The following is a 13,765-nucleotide window of genomic DNA, read 5'->3' as shown; positions in this document are numbered from 1 at the left end:
AATGAATGTTACAAAATAATTAATGGAGGTTGCATGGGATTGGCTTTGATAACATATTAGAAAAGATAAAACATAACTCTATTACCATGTAGAAAGAGAGCAAAACTCAGTTGATGGATATGAAAAAAATATGAAGAAGAAAATAAAGGTGGTGGGAGAAAAGGGAGAAAGAACGCAAGAATTAACATGATTTGGTCTTAGAGACATACTTCCACAATGGAAAGGGCTTGATAGCTACATCTTTACTATTAAGCTCTGATTGTTACAATGAACCCATTTATGGAAATTTATAGTAGGCTAAATCCTAAATGAACAATACTTGAATTACAAGTAAGAATAAGATTAGTTTGCTTGTACTTCAAGTAAGACTATAATTACTTTGCTTGAACTCCTCATAGAACTTGATGTAATGAACTTGGATTCAAGTTATATAATAGACTAGAGCCTTAAATAGAATTGGCTTTGATATCTTTAACACCCAACAGCCAAAAAACCTCGTTGCATGCCCTTGTATGAAACAAAAAAAATTAACCTGTATTATTAAATTAAGATACTTTAGAGTTCCTAAGGACCTAAGGTAACTCTACCATTAAATTCCTAAAATCCTATCAATTCATTTTGAAATGAGTGGATAAGATTTTACTATGCTATCAACATTTGAAAAAACACTGACTATCACTATTTTGATATCTATTTAAATTGTTAATGACATGGCAAAATCAAATTCATTCATTTCAAACAAGATGGATAAGATTTTAGAAACTCCACAATGGAGGTACCCTATAAATTCTAGAGGACCCTAGTTTGTCCATTCCGCGTAAAACTAATCTCTAATCATGACAATTAGCTTTAACAAATATGAATTCTCTAATATAACTGTAAAATACACGAGGAAAACAACTTAAATAAATATTTTTTTTTCACCTTAAAGATGCAATATATTCCATAACAATTGCCTTCTGTTCAACATCATAGCTATACCATCGTTCCGGGACAGAAACCAGATCACCCCTTCGAACATCTACAGTAGGAAGAAAAAGAAAAGTTAAAATTTGCAATCTAAAATCTAAGTAAAACCACTTGAAATTTGGATGATAAATGTAACCAGACCTTGAAGCAGAATATCCCTTTTTTCAGAATAACATCTCAATATCCAAAATTTGCGACCATGTTCATCCAAGAATATAGGCTCAGATCTAACAGCATCTGATTGCTGCTCCTCTTTAGCCATCAATTTAAAGAAGAAATTTTAATAAGGAAATGAAAGTTGACTTGTACACAAGCAAAATATATATACATTTTAGTACCCAAAAGGAAGAAAAATTGTATGCAAATGATGATGGCAGAACATACACAAGCATCCTGAAAGTTATAGATTATATGGACTTATATTCATAGAACATTGCTGGCCAGAGGATTAATCTCAATGCTTATTGGAATGTAAGAACATACTAATTTTTATCCTCTCCCCCCCATTTAAATAACAAAATTCATTTAGAAGTTCATAAGATCTTTGCAGATATCATCATGGCATCCCCTCTCCTTGTAAGAACGATACAAAAGATGAGGTTGTGGGTTCAAGACCCACTAGGCGCAGTGCAATTACTAATAAAAGAGAAGATATTATCATTTTGTCCATTCATTTGACATGTCCCCCCCCCCCCCCTAAAAAAAAAAAAAAAAAACTGTTACATGAGACTGTACACTCGTAGACCATACTGATCAGGAGAAAACTAGCACGTTCAGTGGATAACCATGAGTTGAAATATCAATCAATTCAACTTCATTAAGATATTTGTTTTATGCTGCTTCAAATGATCTTCTTTCAGAATTATGAGATATTGATGATCCAGAAACATACTGTCAAACACAACATCTCTTGCTTCTAGCGTCTCTTCCAGGATTTGGGCTGCTTCCAAATTTATTTTTGAAACAAGCTCCTCATGCTCAGCAATGGAAAGGGGAGTACCCATTTTCAAAAGAATAGCTCCAGCCATCTCATCCTGAAGCTTTTTCTTAATATTTTTCACCTATACAAAGCAGTTTAGTTAGAAGAGATTAATTGTAATATATAATTGCTATCGCAGAAAGTTTGCTAAATTCATGTGATGACCTTTTCTCTTTTTTCTTTTTCAGCAAGAACGTTTTCCTTTGCTTTCTTCTCTCTTTCTGAGTTTTGTACATCAATCCAACTCCTAAAATCCCTGAATGCAAAAATCATTAACTATCGCATAAATTTCAAAAGAATATACAATGAAGATAAAAATGAATATGCATATGACAAAACAAAAGATAATATTAAAGAAATTATCACAGCATATTATCGCGTACTCAGTGCCAAGAACTTCGTCACAGAGAAAATTCAAAATTTTGAGCTTCTTAGAGGAGTCTAATATATCATATCCATCACCGTTCACATCAAAAGAATTCATCTGCATTTCCTCCGACAAGTACTGGGATTCAGAGATGTATTTGGTAAGAGATTGCAACCAAGACTCTCCTGCTATAGTTTGATTTAAGGATGGATATCTGCATCCAAAATTTAATTAAGGACCGCCAAAACCAATTTAACAGACAATAGGACTTGAATAAGCTGGCATCTAAGTAAACATACACACCCTTTAACTGGGTCCTTTTGTATCATAGAAAGCAACTGCATATGAAAGCGAACAATTGGAGAATCCTGTGCTCGGCGTTGACATCGTCCGCATGCTATTTCCCAGAGTAATTGTTCAGGCTGTCCTTTCTTTAGATCAAGAACCTAAAGATCAACATGATCATAGGAAAATAATGCTCAGTATTAAATTAAAAGGTATACTATCTTTGGTCATATAAATTGATGTAAAAGGATCTATTGTGGCCTGATACAATGCAAAAATTAAAACATCAGAATCTACAAATAACAAAAGGTGTCTTGATTAAGTTTTGCAAGAAAGATAACTCAGGTATTACATTTTCAATTATTCACACAAATAACAAGAGGGGAACTACAATGGAGAGAGAGAAGGAAATAAAAGGCGGGAACAAGAGAGAAGTATCTAAAAAAAAAATTGAGTTTTTGTATCTCTAAAAATGCAATCTGTGAACTCAAGTACTATAATTCAAATCATAATCAAGAATTAACAACAAAATATACTCCAAAAGAAAGAAAAAACAACTTGGTGAGATGAAACCGCCGTTGCCTTTAGGTTGGTACTTCAAGGCCATTTGCAACATTTGAACAATGGATTCTAAAATCAGCAATGGATCACAAAGGGAATGAAAATTAGTGACAACTTCAAACTCGACAACCTGCACAGTTTCAGCTTCTAACTGACTGACTCTATTATTGATTTAATAATATATCATCGGTATGTTGTATCTACCTGTCTAAAAGCTTCACAAAATTCTAGGAATTGCAAGGCATGTCCAACATCATCGGCATGTATGTCAATGGCAGCAACACTGTTTAATTCAATGCCCTGAGGCAGCGGGATTTCAATTCTGTTGGCTTCCACAATATTCCTCTTACACTTGTGCAATTCTTTAACTGGCTTGTGCTTGGCTGCAGCATTATCAATTTTCTTGTTGTTTGGCCCTTCAGTTTTATTTTCTTCTTTTTTGACACACTGTCGGGACATTTTCTTTGGAATCTTCCTATCACCATTCATCTCACTCAACTGGCCATCATGATTCCTTTTGCATGTTTTTTCTCTTTGCACAGATGCCTCTTCAGTACTCTGATGTCTCTTAGTACTACTCTTCTCAGTAAGTGAATCACCATCCTCATTGCCATTGCATGAATTTTTAGTACCATTGTCTTTACTCAAATTCCTCTGCTTGCTACCATTAGTTCCTTTTCCAATGCCATTCATTTTTTGAGGTTTAGCTTGGAAATTGGAATCACTTTGTCCAGTAGTACCATTACTCTTTCGGCAATCTCTTGTCAAATCCATAACTGACTCCTGTTGATAACGCTTAATGATAAGCAACAGAAAACACATATAGGTGCAGAGTCCAGATAACAAAGGCCACCAACTTCATGCCCTAAACCAATCATCTGTTTCGTTTTGAGCTTCTTTTTTTTTTTTTTTTTCTTTTTTCTTTTTTCATTTTAAAAACAAAAAACAAAAAAACAAAACAAAACAAAACATAAAATTTAGGATGATTCATCGTTTGGTACTCAAAAGACCGGTATCCCCTATAAGTTTGAACCTATTTAACAAACACAACTCAATTGGCCTGAGCTTTTCTGCGAATCAAAACTGTCAAATGAGGTTTAACCAAAGATAATCTATAATGCAAAAAATAAAATTTAACATTGACATACCTCATTGGTAGCTTTTCGTTTTTTCCATGAGGCACTTGCTTTGCTGACCTGACTCAAACTCTTTTCTGAATCCAAAGTTTCAGAGCCCTCAACACGCAGCATTTCTAAAACCGAAGAAAACCCTTTGGCCTTTGCAGTATGCACAAGACTCCCAGTAGGATGGTAGCCTCTCTTCTTCCTATAAAATTCGATTCCCGGGTTCATCAAGTACACCCAAAAACACACACAACACAAGAAAGGCAACTTTCAAGGTGGGGTACTCTTTCATTAAGCAAGAAAGAAAAACAAAAAAGCACTCACATGCAGAAACTGCAATTGCATATGCCCCTACATTTCGGACACATCCAATCATCCAACACAGCCATTTCTTCTGCCTTTTCTCCGTATCTAACTCATAACCAAACAACAAACCCAACTGAAAAAGGAACTTTGTGCAGAAACAGAACAGAAGAGAGAGAATTTATCATGAAACAATAGAGCAGACCTGTTTAAGAGGCATTTGTGACAGAAATGGAAGGTACATTGCTTGTTCTCACTTTTATTTTTGCATGATGCAGCAAAATCCAAAGTCTTTTGCCGGCACTGCAACATTTTTACAGTCGATCACTTCAAAGACTCATTCTAGAAAAATGCAGGAAACAAAAAAGAAACACCCACATGCTGAATCCTAAAAGTCCTTTTTGTCTACAACACCCCACTGTCTCTAATCCTACATTACATTAGGATCAAAACCAAAAAAAAAAAAAAAAAAGTAAGCAAAGAAAACTGATTTCTTTGTTGGGTTTTGGAGAAGATGCGAAAGAGTGAAGTACTGAACCTGGTGACAACTTTTGCCATTCTGAGAATCGTAGAGTCGGCCTCTGATGAAACGGACACCAAGAGATTTCTTTGTCGTAGGCTTGGCCTTGGCCTTGGCCTTGTTCTTACTTTTTGTCTCAGTTTGTGAAGAAGAAACAGCAGCCATTGATGTTTGGTGGGATCCCAACTAAGGTCCAAGTAGAACGAATGAGACACTGAGTGGGGCAGTTGGACTCAGTTAAATTTTGTGGGATTATTATATATACAAAGATTATACAGAGAGATTTTTTTTTTTTTATTAAAAAGATAATTAATAAGAGAGAATTAAATATGTTGGTATTGGAGTACATTTTTGGCGGGTAGAACGAGGAGGCAGGTGACTGAGAGAAACGACTGCTCATTAGATTTTTTGGAGTCCCAGGTGTCCTTGTTAAGGTGGACACGGATTGGTTCTAGTTTCGTGTGTACTACACCAGTACGATGCAGCCATGTGTTCAACACTTGTTACGTGTCTGCATCACGTCGGTCTAGATCTGAGCTTGTCAAGTTGTGGAGTGTGTAATAGAAAAAGCATTCACGTCGGTTTATGTATGTCATAAAAAGTGTAAAATTTACCCAATTTTATCTCAAATGGCCTCACATACTGATATTATTTATTTTGTATTTATTTATTTATTATATTTTTAGAAATAAAGTGAATAATATCGAATGAGACACTGAGTGGGGCAGTTGGACTCAGTTAAATTTTGTGGGATTATTATATATACAAAGATTATACAGAGAGATTTTTTTTTTTTTATTAAAAAGATAATTAATAAGAGAGAATTAAATATGTTGGTATTGGAGTACATTTTTGGCGGGTAGAACGAGGAGGCAGGTGACTGAGAGAAACGACTGCTCATTAGATTTTTTGGAGTCCCAGGTGTCCTTGTTAAGGTGGACACGGATTGGTTCTAGTTTCGTGTGTACTACACCAGTACGATGCAGCCATGTGTTCAACACTTGTTACGTGTCTGCATCACGTCGGTCTAGATCTGAGCTTGTCAAGTTGTGGAGTGTGTAATAGAAAAAGCATTCACGTCGGTTTATGTATGTCATAAAAAGTGTAAAATTTACCCAATTTTATCTCAAATGGCCTCACATACTGATATTATTTATTTTGTATTTATTTATTTATTATATTTTTAGAAATAAAGTGAATAATAGTTTTTGTGTATAAAAAAAGAAAAATAATTAAAAAAGTCATGAAAATTTGATATTTTAATAAAATATAGTGTAAAATAAATAATCAGACGTGGAGTGTTTTGAAAAGTAAATATATAATATAGAAAAAGTAAATTCTTATGTTAAAATAGACAAAAAAATTTACACAAACTGATGTGAATGCTAACCTTCCATTAAAATTTATAAATAAATTTTAAGAATGATGAATTTCACTAAGTTATTTAGAGGTTTAAGTTAATACCAATCAAATTTCAAAAATTTCAAAATTGATTAAATTAGTCCCTAAACCCAATTTAGTTCCTACACACCGTTAGTCATTTTTCTCATTTCTCTCAAACCTGGCTCTTCTTTCTTCCTCAAACTCTCTCGTGTCTTCACTCTCTCTTCCATGTCTCTCTCTCCCTCAAACATCTCTTCTCTCTCTCATCCCTCTCTCTCTCTCCAACCCAACCCCTACTCTATTCTCTTCAACTCATTCATTCTTTGTCTCTCTCCTCTCTCAGGCAATGGTGGTGGTGGTGGTGGATCTGAGTTTAGAGATAGAGTAGAGACTCTCTCTCACACACACACACACACACACACACACAAAGAGTTGAGAAAAATGACTAACCGAGCTAATGGACTATAGGAACTAAGTTAGGTTTAGGGACCATAATCATTCAAGTGCCATAATCATTCTAATGATGACCATCACTGCAAAAAAAAAAAGGAAAAAAGTGACCTTTCCTTTTACATTTATTTAACTTTCCCACCGATAAGTCTGTAACTTTAAACCTACAAGTCTAAACCTTCAGCTATAGCAAACACTATAAAAAGAAAGTAAACCTCCATCTCTAACTTCATTATTAGCTCCAGCAAACACTAACATTGTTGCGTCGCATACGTGTTGATGAGCAATCTACCTGACCCTCTTCTCCCAATGGCCTTTCTCCTTTTCCATTTTATGATTTATCTCACCCGCTCGACAAAATGCTTGTGGCGACGGCCTTTCTTTCCTTCCTACCAACCAAAAAGGCCATCGCCGCAGCCATTTTGTCGAGCAGACGAACTCTTTGGTGGTCAGCAAGTACGCCCAGACCAGACAAAGGCGGTTAAGGGGTAAAGTGGTAAAATTCAGTCATGGTAGGCCCTATAAAAGGACCCCTGTCGTGCCCTGTAGGAGAGATCGAAAAACAGAGGTATTACGAAGTAAAAAAGAAAACAAAAGGAAAAAAAAAAGGAAAAAAAAAAAAAAGATAAAACAGAAAGCAAAAGAAAGATAATGTGATAGGCATGCACCAGTAGGTCAGTTCCTTTCTCTCCCCCTCGAAGTCTCACTCTCTTGGAGGCAAGTAAACAATAGAGATTCCTTTGGGCATTAATCATTTAGGTCCGGTTTCCTCAAAGTAATTAATCCTCACGGCAGGATCTTTTCCTGGAAGATTAGTTTCATTGAGAGGAGGCGTTCTTCCTCTTTGGTCTTTGCCTCTACGGACCCAAACTTGACTTGATATTACTTCTTTGATTAACTCATATTGTCATTTAATCCTTCACTTCTTTTGTAAACGCTATTGTTATTACTGTAATTGTCATAAATAGGGATTACTTGGTCACTTTTCATTAAGAAAAGGTCACCATATTTTTGTCCTTCAGCTATTGTTATATCTATCTGTCATAAGTCATTTGAAACAGCTCTGCCTGCCATAAGTACATTCTTGGCAGGCGAGGCCTACTTTGCCCACAAATCGGCCCAAAGTGAGTTACAGTTGGGCTAGTCTCAACTCTCCTACTCAGAATATTTGGGCCTATCACCGTAGGAGGCAGCCCAGCCCAACGCACAACACAAAAAAGACCCCTACAATTGGTCTGTTTTTAGTCCAATTTAAATTAAATGACAGTTCATGAGTGTTAATCAACTCACTATGCTGTTGTCCTATGTATTCTTTGATACCTAAATGACACTCTCTTTCATGACATTTACTACTCTATTTAGTCTCCTCTTATTTTCCATGCATTCTCTGATGTTGATTGGACAGGAGGTCCCATTAATCGAAGGTTAACCATCGATTATTGTTTTCTTCTTGGTTCTTTTCTAATCTCTTGGTGAAGCAAGAAACAAACCGTTGTGACTTGCTCTGGCATTGACGTTCAATATCGTGCTCTTACTGATTACACATCTAAACTCTTTTGGCTTCAATGACTTCTCAAGTATTTAGCTGTGTTATTCAGATTACTCACAGTGATATCTTCCATGAACAGACTAAACTCAGTGAGATTAATTGTCATTTTATCTATCATCATCTTATTCATTTTGCTCTTAAGCTACTCTTAGTCTCCTCTTAAGATCAACTTACATATATCTTCACTAAATCACATCCTAAGGAATGTCTTCATGTTTTGGTTGATAAACTCAAGTTGGTCGCACACCTTCACCCTGAGTTCGAGAGGGACTGTTAACGTGTAATAGGTTTGTGGGCTTTAGGCCCACTTTACTTGTCTTGTTTAGCACACATACTTGTATAATACACATATTTTTATTGCATACTCCTACCTCCTATATAAAGGTATTCCTACATATTTTATTACTTGAGTAATATTAGAGCTCGTTTGATAAGAGATTTCAAGTAATGTTGTTTAAGTTTTATGAAAATACATGTGGGTGAAAAAGTGTGTAGAAATACATGTTGTGGTGTTTAAACAACAGTTTTCGTTGTTTAAACACTGTTACCAGACCGAGCATAACTATTCATTTAGTATTTCTAACATAAAATATCCTATGTTGAACCAACTTTGTGATGTGAATTTGTAATCCATTTCGTGATCCTGTGCTGGCTTTATGAGTAGTGTAGGAAGCTTATTTGTTCATTTTGCAAAATTCTTAGTGATATTTATGACCAAAAATTGAAAGTTTGAACTTCCATTGCCTTCCTTCTGGTAATAGGGTTTATTTATTTATTTTTTTATAATATACATTTTACGTTAATAAATTTCTCAATTTATTTGTTGAGTAATATGGCTTATGCCTCAGGGGAAAGCTGATAGATGCATAGTGAGATTCCTACACTAAGAGGACATGGAGCCTGGTTTCTCATGGTCTGGACATCCCATTGGCATAGAAAGTAAGAAACTGAAATCACAAAAATGACCATACCTAGCAAATTGATGCTATAATTAACATAGTTGGATTGTTAATTTGCCGAGAGTGATTGACTATCTTAGGCTGGTTTTTACCTACTCATGATCATAATGGGCGGTTTTGTTGCAGGTATCGTATCAGGAAAAAGAATGACTGAATGAGAATAGACTATCTCATAGTTTCTTCACAACTGAAAGATAGAATTACCAAATTGGACTTCAATAATTGATAGTCAAGAGAAAATGGCAACATGAAACATAATTCTTAGAAGTCACCTCTACAAGAAAAATGGTGAAGAAAGGACATACAAACACGGCCAAACTTTGTTTCGAAGCATGATCTCTAAAACCTGTTTTATAAAACCATTTGATGAAACCCCATATCTGAAAACAAGGAATAGGCAAATTAAGGGATTTCCAAAGATCAAAAGCATTCCATAATTCTGGCATCAGCCACATGCAAAGCAGAGATTGAAAAAGGTAACTGACCGAATAAGAGATATTTAGCAATACTTTTTTTTTTTGTTTGATGAAAGATATTTAGCATTACAGTAAGAAAAGCTTCAGTAATTATCATACATGCTATGATTTCTTATTAAATTGTGGATGCATCTTTCTTCATAAACTTAGAAATCAAAGATGAATGACCTGGAAAGTATGGAAACTTAAAGCATCACATTGAGGTTTAAATCGAGAAATATTTTTTTCTTTTTTAATTCTAAAATACATGACATCCAATCACAAGTTCACTGAATTGACATTGAGATTTCTGCAATGATGCCACGCTGGACAGTCACATCAATGTGTCTTCAAATAGCTTTACACCATTTTATTAGGGATTCACTTGAGTAAAGATCTCCTGGAGCAACATAATGAATCCACTTTTACATTATAACATGAAGAATGAAGATAAGACACAAATACTAAGAAAAGCATGCCTGGTGTGCGTGTGTGAGAGAGAGAGAGAAAGAATTTCCCCCCTTCATGTTTGGGGTAGTTCACAATTTCCCCTCTTATCATTGAAATACATGATGAGTGAAGATAAGACCCAAATGCTAAGAAAAGCAAGCCTGGTGTGTGTGTGTGCGCGCGCGTGTGAGAAAAAGAATTTCCCCCCTTCATATTTGGGATAGTTCACAATTTCTCCTCTTATCATTGAAACCAACTAATCTCCCTTTCTATAAGCAAATACGCCAAATCCGTTACTTTCTCAGTTAAATCCAATGAAATTTTGTGAAAAATACATTACAAGGAAGAGAAAAAGTTGAGGATTGCATTGTTGTTTTTTTGATTGCATTTGTAATCATTGCGATTCCATTGAATTGAACTGAAAAAGTAATGGGCTGGGGGTATTTGCTCTTTTTCACTGAGGGGAAGGGAATTGTGAAATACCCCAAACATAGAGGGGGAAATACTTTTCCCCATATATATAAAATTGGAGCCTTTTAACATGAGTGCAAACAGACCTACATGAAGACAATAAAAAAGTTTCTTTTAATAAAAGATGGCTGTGGCTTCATGGTTCAACAAGTCTAATTATTGAAGTTTGATGAAGGTGTTAAATTAAACAAATATCATGCTAAGCACCATTCATATATCATTCCAGGTGCTTTTCTTGCATGAACTGAAAAATGGCAATATATTCATGCTTGCTATAATTTTCCTAGGATGGTTTACTATGTAATTGAAAATATTGTTAAGAATGATAGGGACTTTTCATAAAAGCACAAAGAGAAGAGTTTTTGAAACACACACACAGACAAACACTGTGTCATCCATTTGAAGCTGCAGAAAATGATGTCGTTGAGACAATACTTCATTCTTATCAAACTAAAATTAATCTCTTCAAGGCTGTTGGAACAAAAACAAAGTTGATAATTTTGATTTGTATGATATTAATACTATGAATTTCAGTGCAATGTTTGGTGACAAGCTTTTTTAGGCAATCAAATGATAATTCACCATCATCAAGGGATGTGTACAACTTCAAGCAGATAACAATAAACTCTCCAACAACCAGGGAAATAGTTTTGGTACACTTGATGAAATTGCTAGGATTCCACCTTGATAATGTTCCTAACCCTAGCACGGTTGACTTCTCCTGAGCTCATGAAAAAGGCAGACTCCTCTCCCCTCAAAATCCCATATTACTATACTGAGTTCCTCTGTTGTCATTTCTGAGGAACTCTTCAGTGCTTATCCACATGAATCGCCAAGAAATACCCAGTATTCCAGGAAGAAATAAGGCTTCTTCTAATCAATCATACTTGCCATGTTCATATATTGTTTTTAACTCCTTAGGGACAATATCTCTAAGAGAAGCATACTAAAGAAGTTATATCCTAAGAATCTCCATCAAACCAAAGATTAAACTAAACCTTTCCACCAAAAAACCCCAAACTACAGCTGCAAATGGCCTTTGGGCCAAATGGCACTTCCATCCCCTTTAAGTATGGGGTCGGGGACAAGTTTGGGGCTTCAAATCCCATGAATAAATTACCAAGCCAAAAATAAAAAATACCACTAATAAAAAATCTTTTCCATTTCTTCATGCACATCTATATATGCATTGCATTCTTAAGAAAGAACTTCCTTGAAATTTAGAGGCTGGTGCTTACATTATTGACCCTTCTATTGAAGAACTAGTGCATATATTGAATGTCGATCATTTTTGACAAATGGAAACACTATGTGGTGACCAGAATGAACAACATGAAATTTACTTCTGTTAATTGAAAATGCCAAAAAGGTGCAAGCCCATTGTAACAGTTACTTATACGGTACCTTGATGAGACATCGGATACTAGGTACAAAAGAGTAATTCAAAGACTTCTATGAACTCTAGTTACACAAATTTAACCCAGTGATTAACCAATTATTTAAATTTCTTGTCATTTCTTCATACATAGAAAGGCATAATAAGGTGCTAAGTGGCAAACTGGCAGCAAACTGTAAGGCTTTTCTCCCTGTCCTTCTTTTCTTATCCAAATTCTTTGATTTTGGTATTAGTAAGATCATTTATATATTGATAGCTACAAAGCACATTCAAGAAATGAAAGCTAAAACAAGCTAATACCCACTTAAAAGCAATCACACCATCATAAACCACTTCATGTGAATATGGCAATGAGACATAACAGGAATTAAAAATCAAATGAGAATCTTTCACCTTCTTAGTTTTCAGTCTGATGCAATTGCTTCAACCCAGCAACATAGCAAGCCCTCTTGATCTCCTCCCTCAAAGCTTGTGCCCTAGTCCCTCATATTTTCAAAACACGCACAGAAACAAAGACGCTGTTTTTGCCCAAAAAAGGGTTTTTGAAACAAACATTATAAACAAAGCTTATAGTTTAGTTGAGACAACAACATAAAACATAAAAGATTCCAAAATTTTATTTCCTCCAACTTTCCCACATTTTCTCAGCTACCAAACAAGACCCACAAAAAAAAAAAAAAAAAAAAAAAAAAATTCGAGAAGACTCCATGGCTAAAGGGATTCTTCAAGCTCCTCCATCTTCTCTCTATTCTTCAATTCAGCTTCATACTTTTTCAATCTCTCATTCATTTTCTCCTGTGTTCACAACATTAACGAAAATTAGATGAGTAAAAAGATCAGTATGGAGTGGATTCTTCAATTCCTAAGATTTTCTCGGCAACCAAACAGAGAGTTTAGAAATTGAAGTGGGGAAGCTGACCTTATAGCTAATTTCGAGGCGGTGCATGACGTAGAAGCCGAGAACGCCACCGAGAATAGTGCCGGTGATGATCCGAACGTAGGCCCATTTCCGAGAAGGACCACTCACCATTTTTTTTCTCTCTCTCGATTTTCTCGGGAAAGTGACGGCTCAGATTTAAATTTTAAGCGGTCCACCGAATGTTTGAGCCTGGTCGCGGTTCGGTTGTTCAGCGGTCACTGTGGACCGTGGAGTCTTCGAGTTCCTTGATGTTAGTTACTACTAGAATTATGCCGTGCGCGGTGAACGGCTTAATAAACTGAATAAATTTTTTATTAATTTAATTAAAATTAAATAATAAAATTAAAGCATTTTATGCTGGGTTATATTATGAATGTATATTGTGAAAGACTAAAGATTTTATATAATAATAAAATAAATCAAATATAAGTTGTACGGCATTCATCCGTAGGCCCATTTGGTTTTGGGTCTCGGCTTGAATACTATGATCGATCCAGTAGATGCAAGCTCGGCATGCTAATGCCACCCATATATGACATGGTCGGTAGATATCCCTACAGTGGGTGGCCCATGACCTCGACAGCTTGATAATACCCTAGGGAATATCGCCACCGAGCAATCTTTT

The 13,765-nt window shown here is 35.4% G+C and overlaps 2 protein-coding genes across 3 annotated transcripts; both read right to left on the bottom strand.

Annotated features, from left to right (window-relative positions):
* Positions 1-893: 893 nt before the first annotated feature.
* Positions 894-5,393, bottom strand: LOC112019931 (uncharacterized). 2 transcript variants are annotated; one of them, XM_065765978.1, is made up of 11 exons: positions 5,127-5,393; positions 4,794-4,891; positions 4,610-4,696; positions 4,310-4,487; positions 3,366-3,944; positions 2,619-2,761; positions 2,332-2,529; positions 2,114-2,195; positions 1,862-2,030; positions 1,111-1,221; positions 894-1,021 (listed from the first exon to the last, which is right to left on the bottom strand). In XM_065765978.1, exons 1-11 carry the CDS (start codon positions 5,271-5,273, stop codon positions 921-923), a joined length of 1,893 nt encoding a protein of 630 aa, XP_065622050.1. In that variant the 5' UTR covers positions 5,274-5,393; the 3' UTR covers positions 894-920. The 2 variants fall into 2 exon arrangements, with proteins under 2 accessions (XP_065622050.1, XP_065622048.1); XM_065765976.1 differs by having other exon boundaries at positions 2,114-2,204; positions 5,127-5,391.
* A 7,334-nt stretch (positions 5,394-12,727) lies between these two features.
* LOC112019932 (uncharacterized) lies at positions 12,728-13,437 on the bottom strand. The gene is made up of 2 exons (XM_024052496.2): positions 13,141-13,437; positions 12,728-13,016 (listed from the first exon to the last, which is right to left on the bottom strand). Exons 1-2 carry the CDS (start codon positions 13,249-13,251, stop codon positions 12,933-12,935), a joined length of 195 nt encoding a protein of 64 aa, XP_023908264.1. The 5' UTR covers positions 13,252-13,437; the 3' UTR covers positions 12,728-12,932.
* Positions 13,438-13,765: the final 328 nt, after the last annotated feature.

Source organism: Quercus suber, unplaced genomic scaffold (genome assembly GCF_002906115.3).
Source record: "Quercus suber isolate HL8 unplaced genomic scaffold, Cork oak 2.0 scaffold_669, whole genome shotgun sequence".
Taxonomy (NCBI): domain Eukaryota; kingdom Viridiplantae; phylum Streptophyta; class Magnoliopsida; order Fagales; family Fagaceae; genus Quercus; species Quercus suber.
Note: the sequence above shows the minus strand (reverse complement) of the source record. Positions and strands in the feature narration are given on the sequence as shown.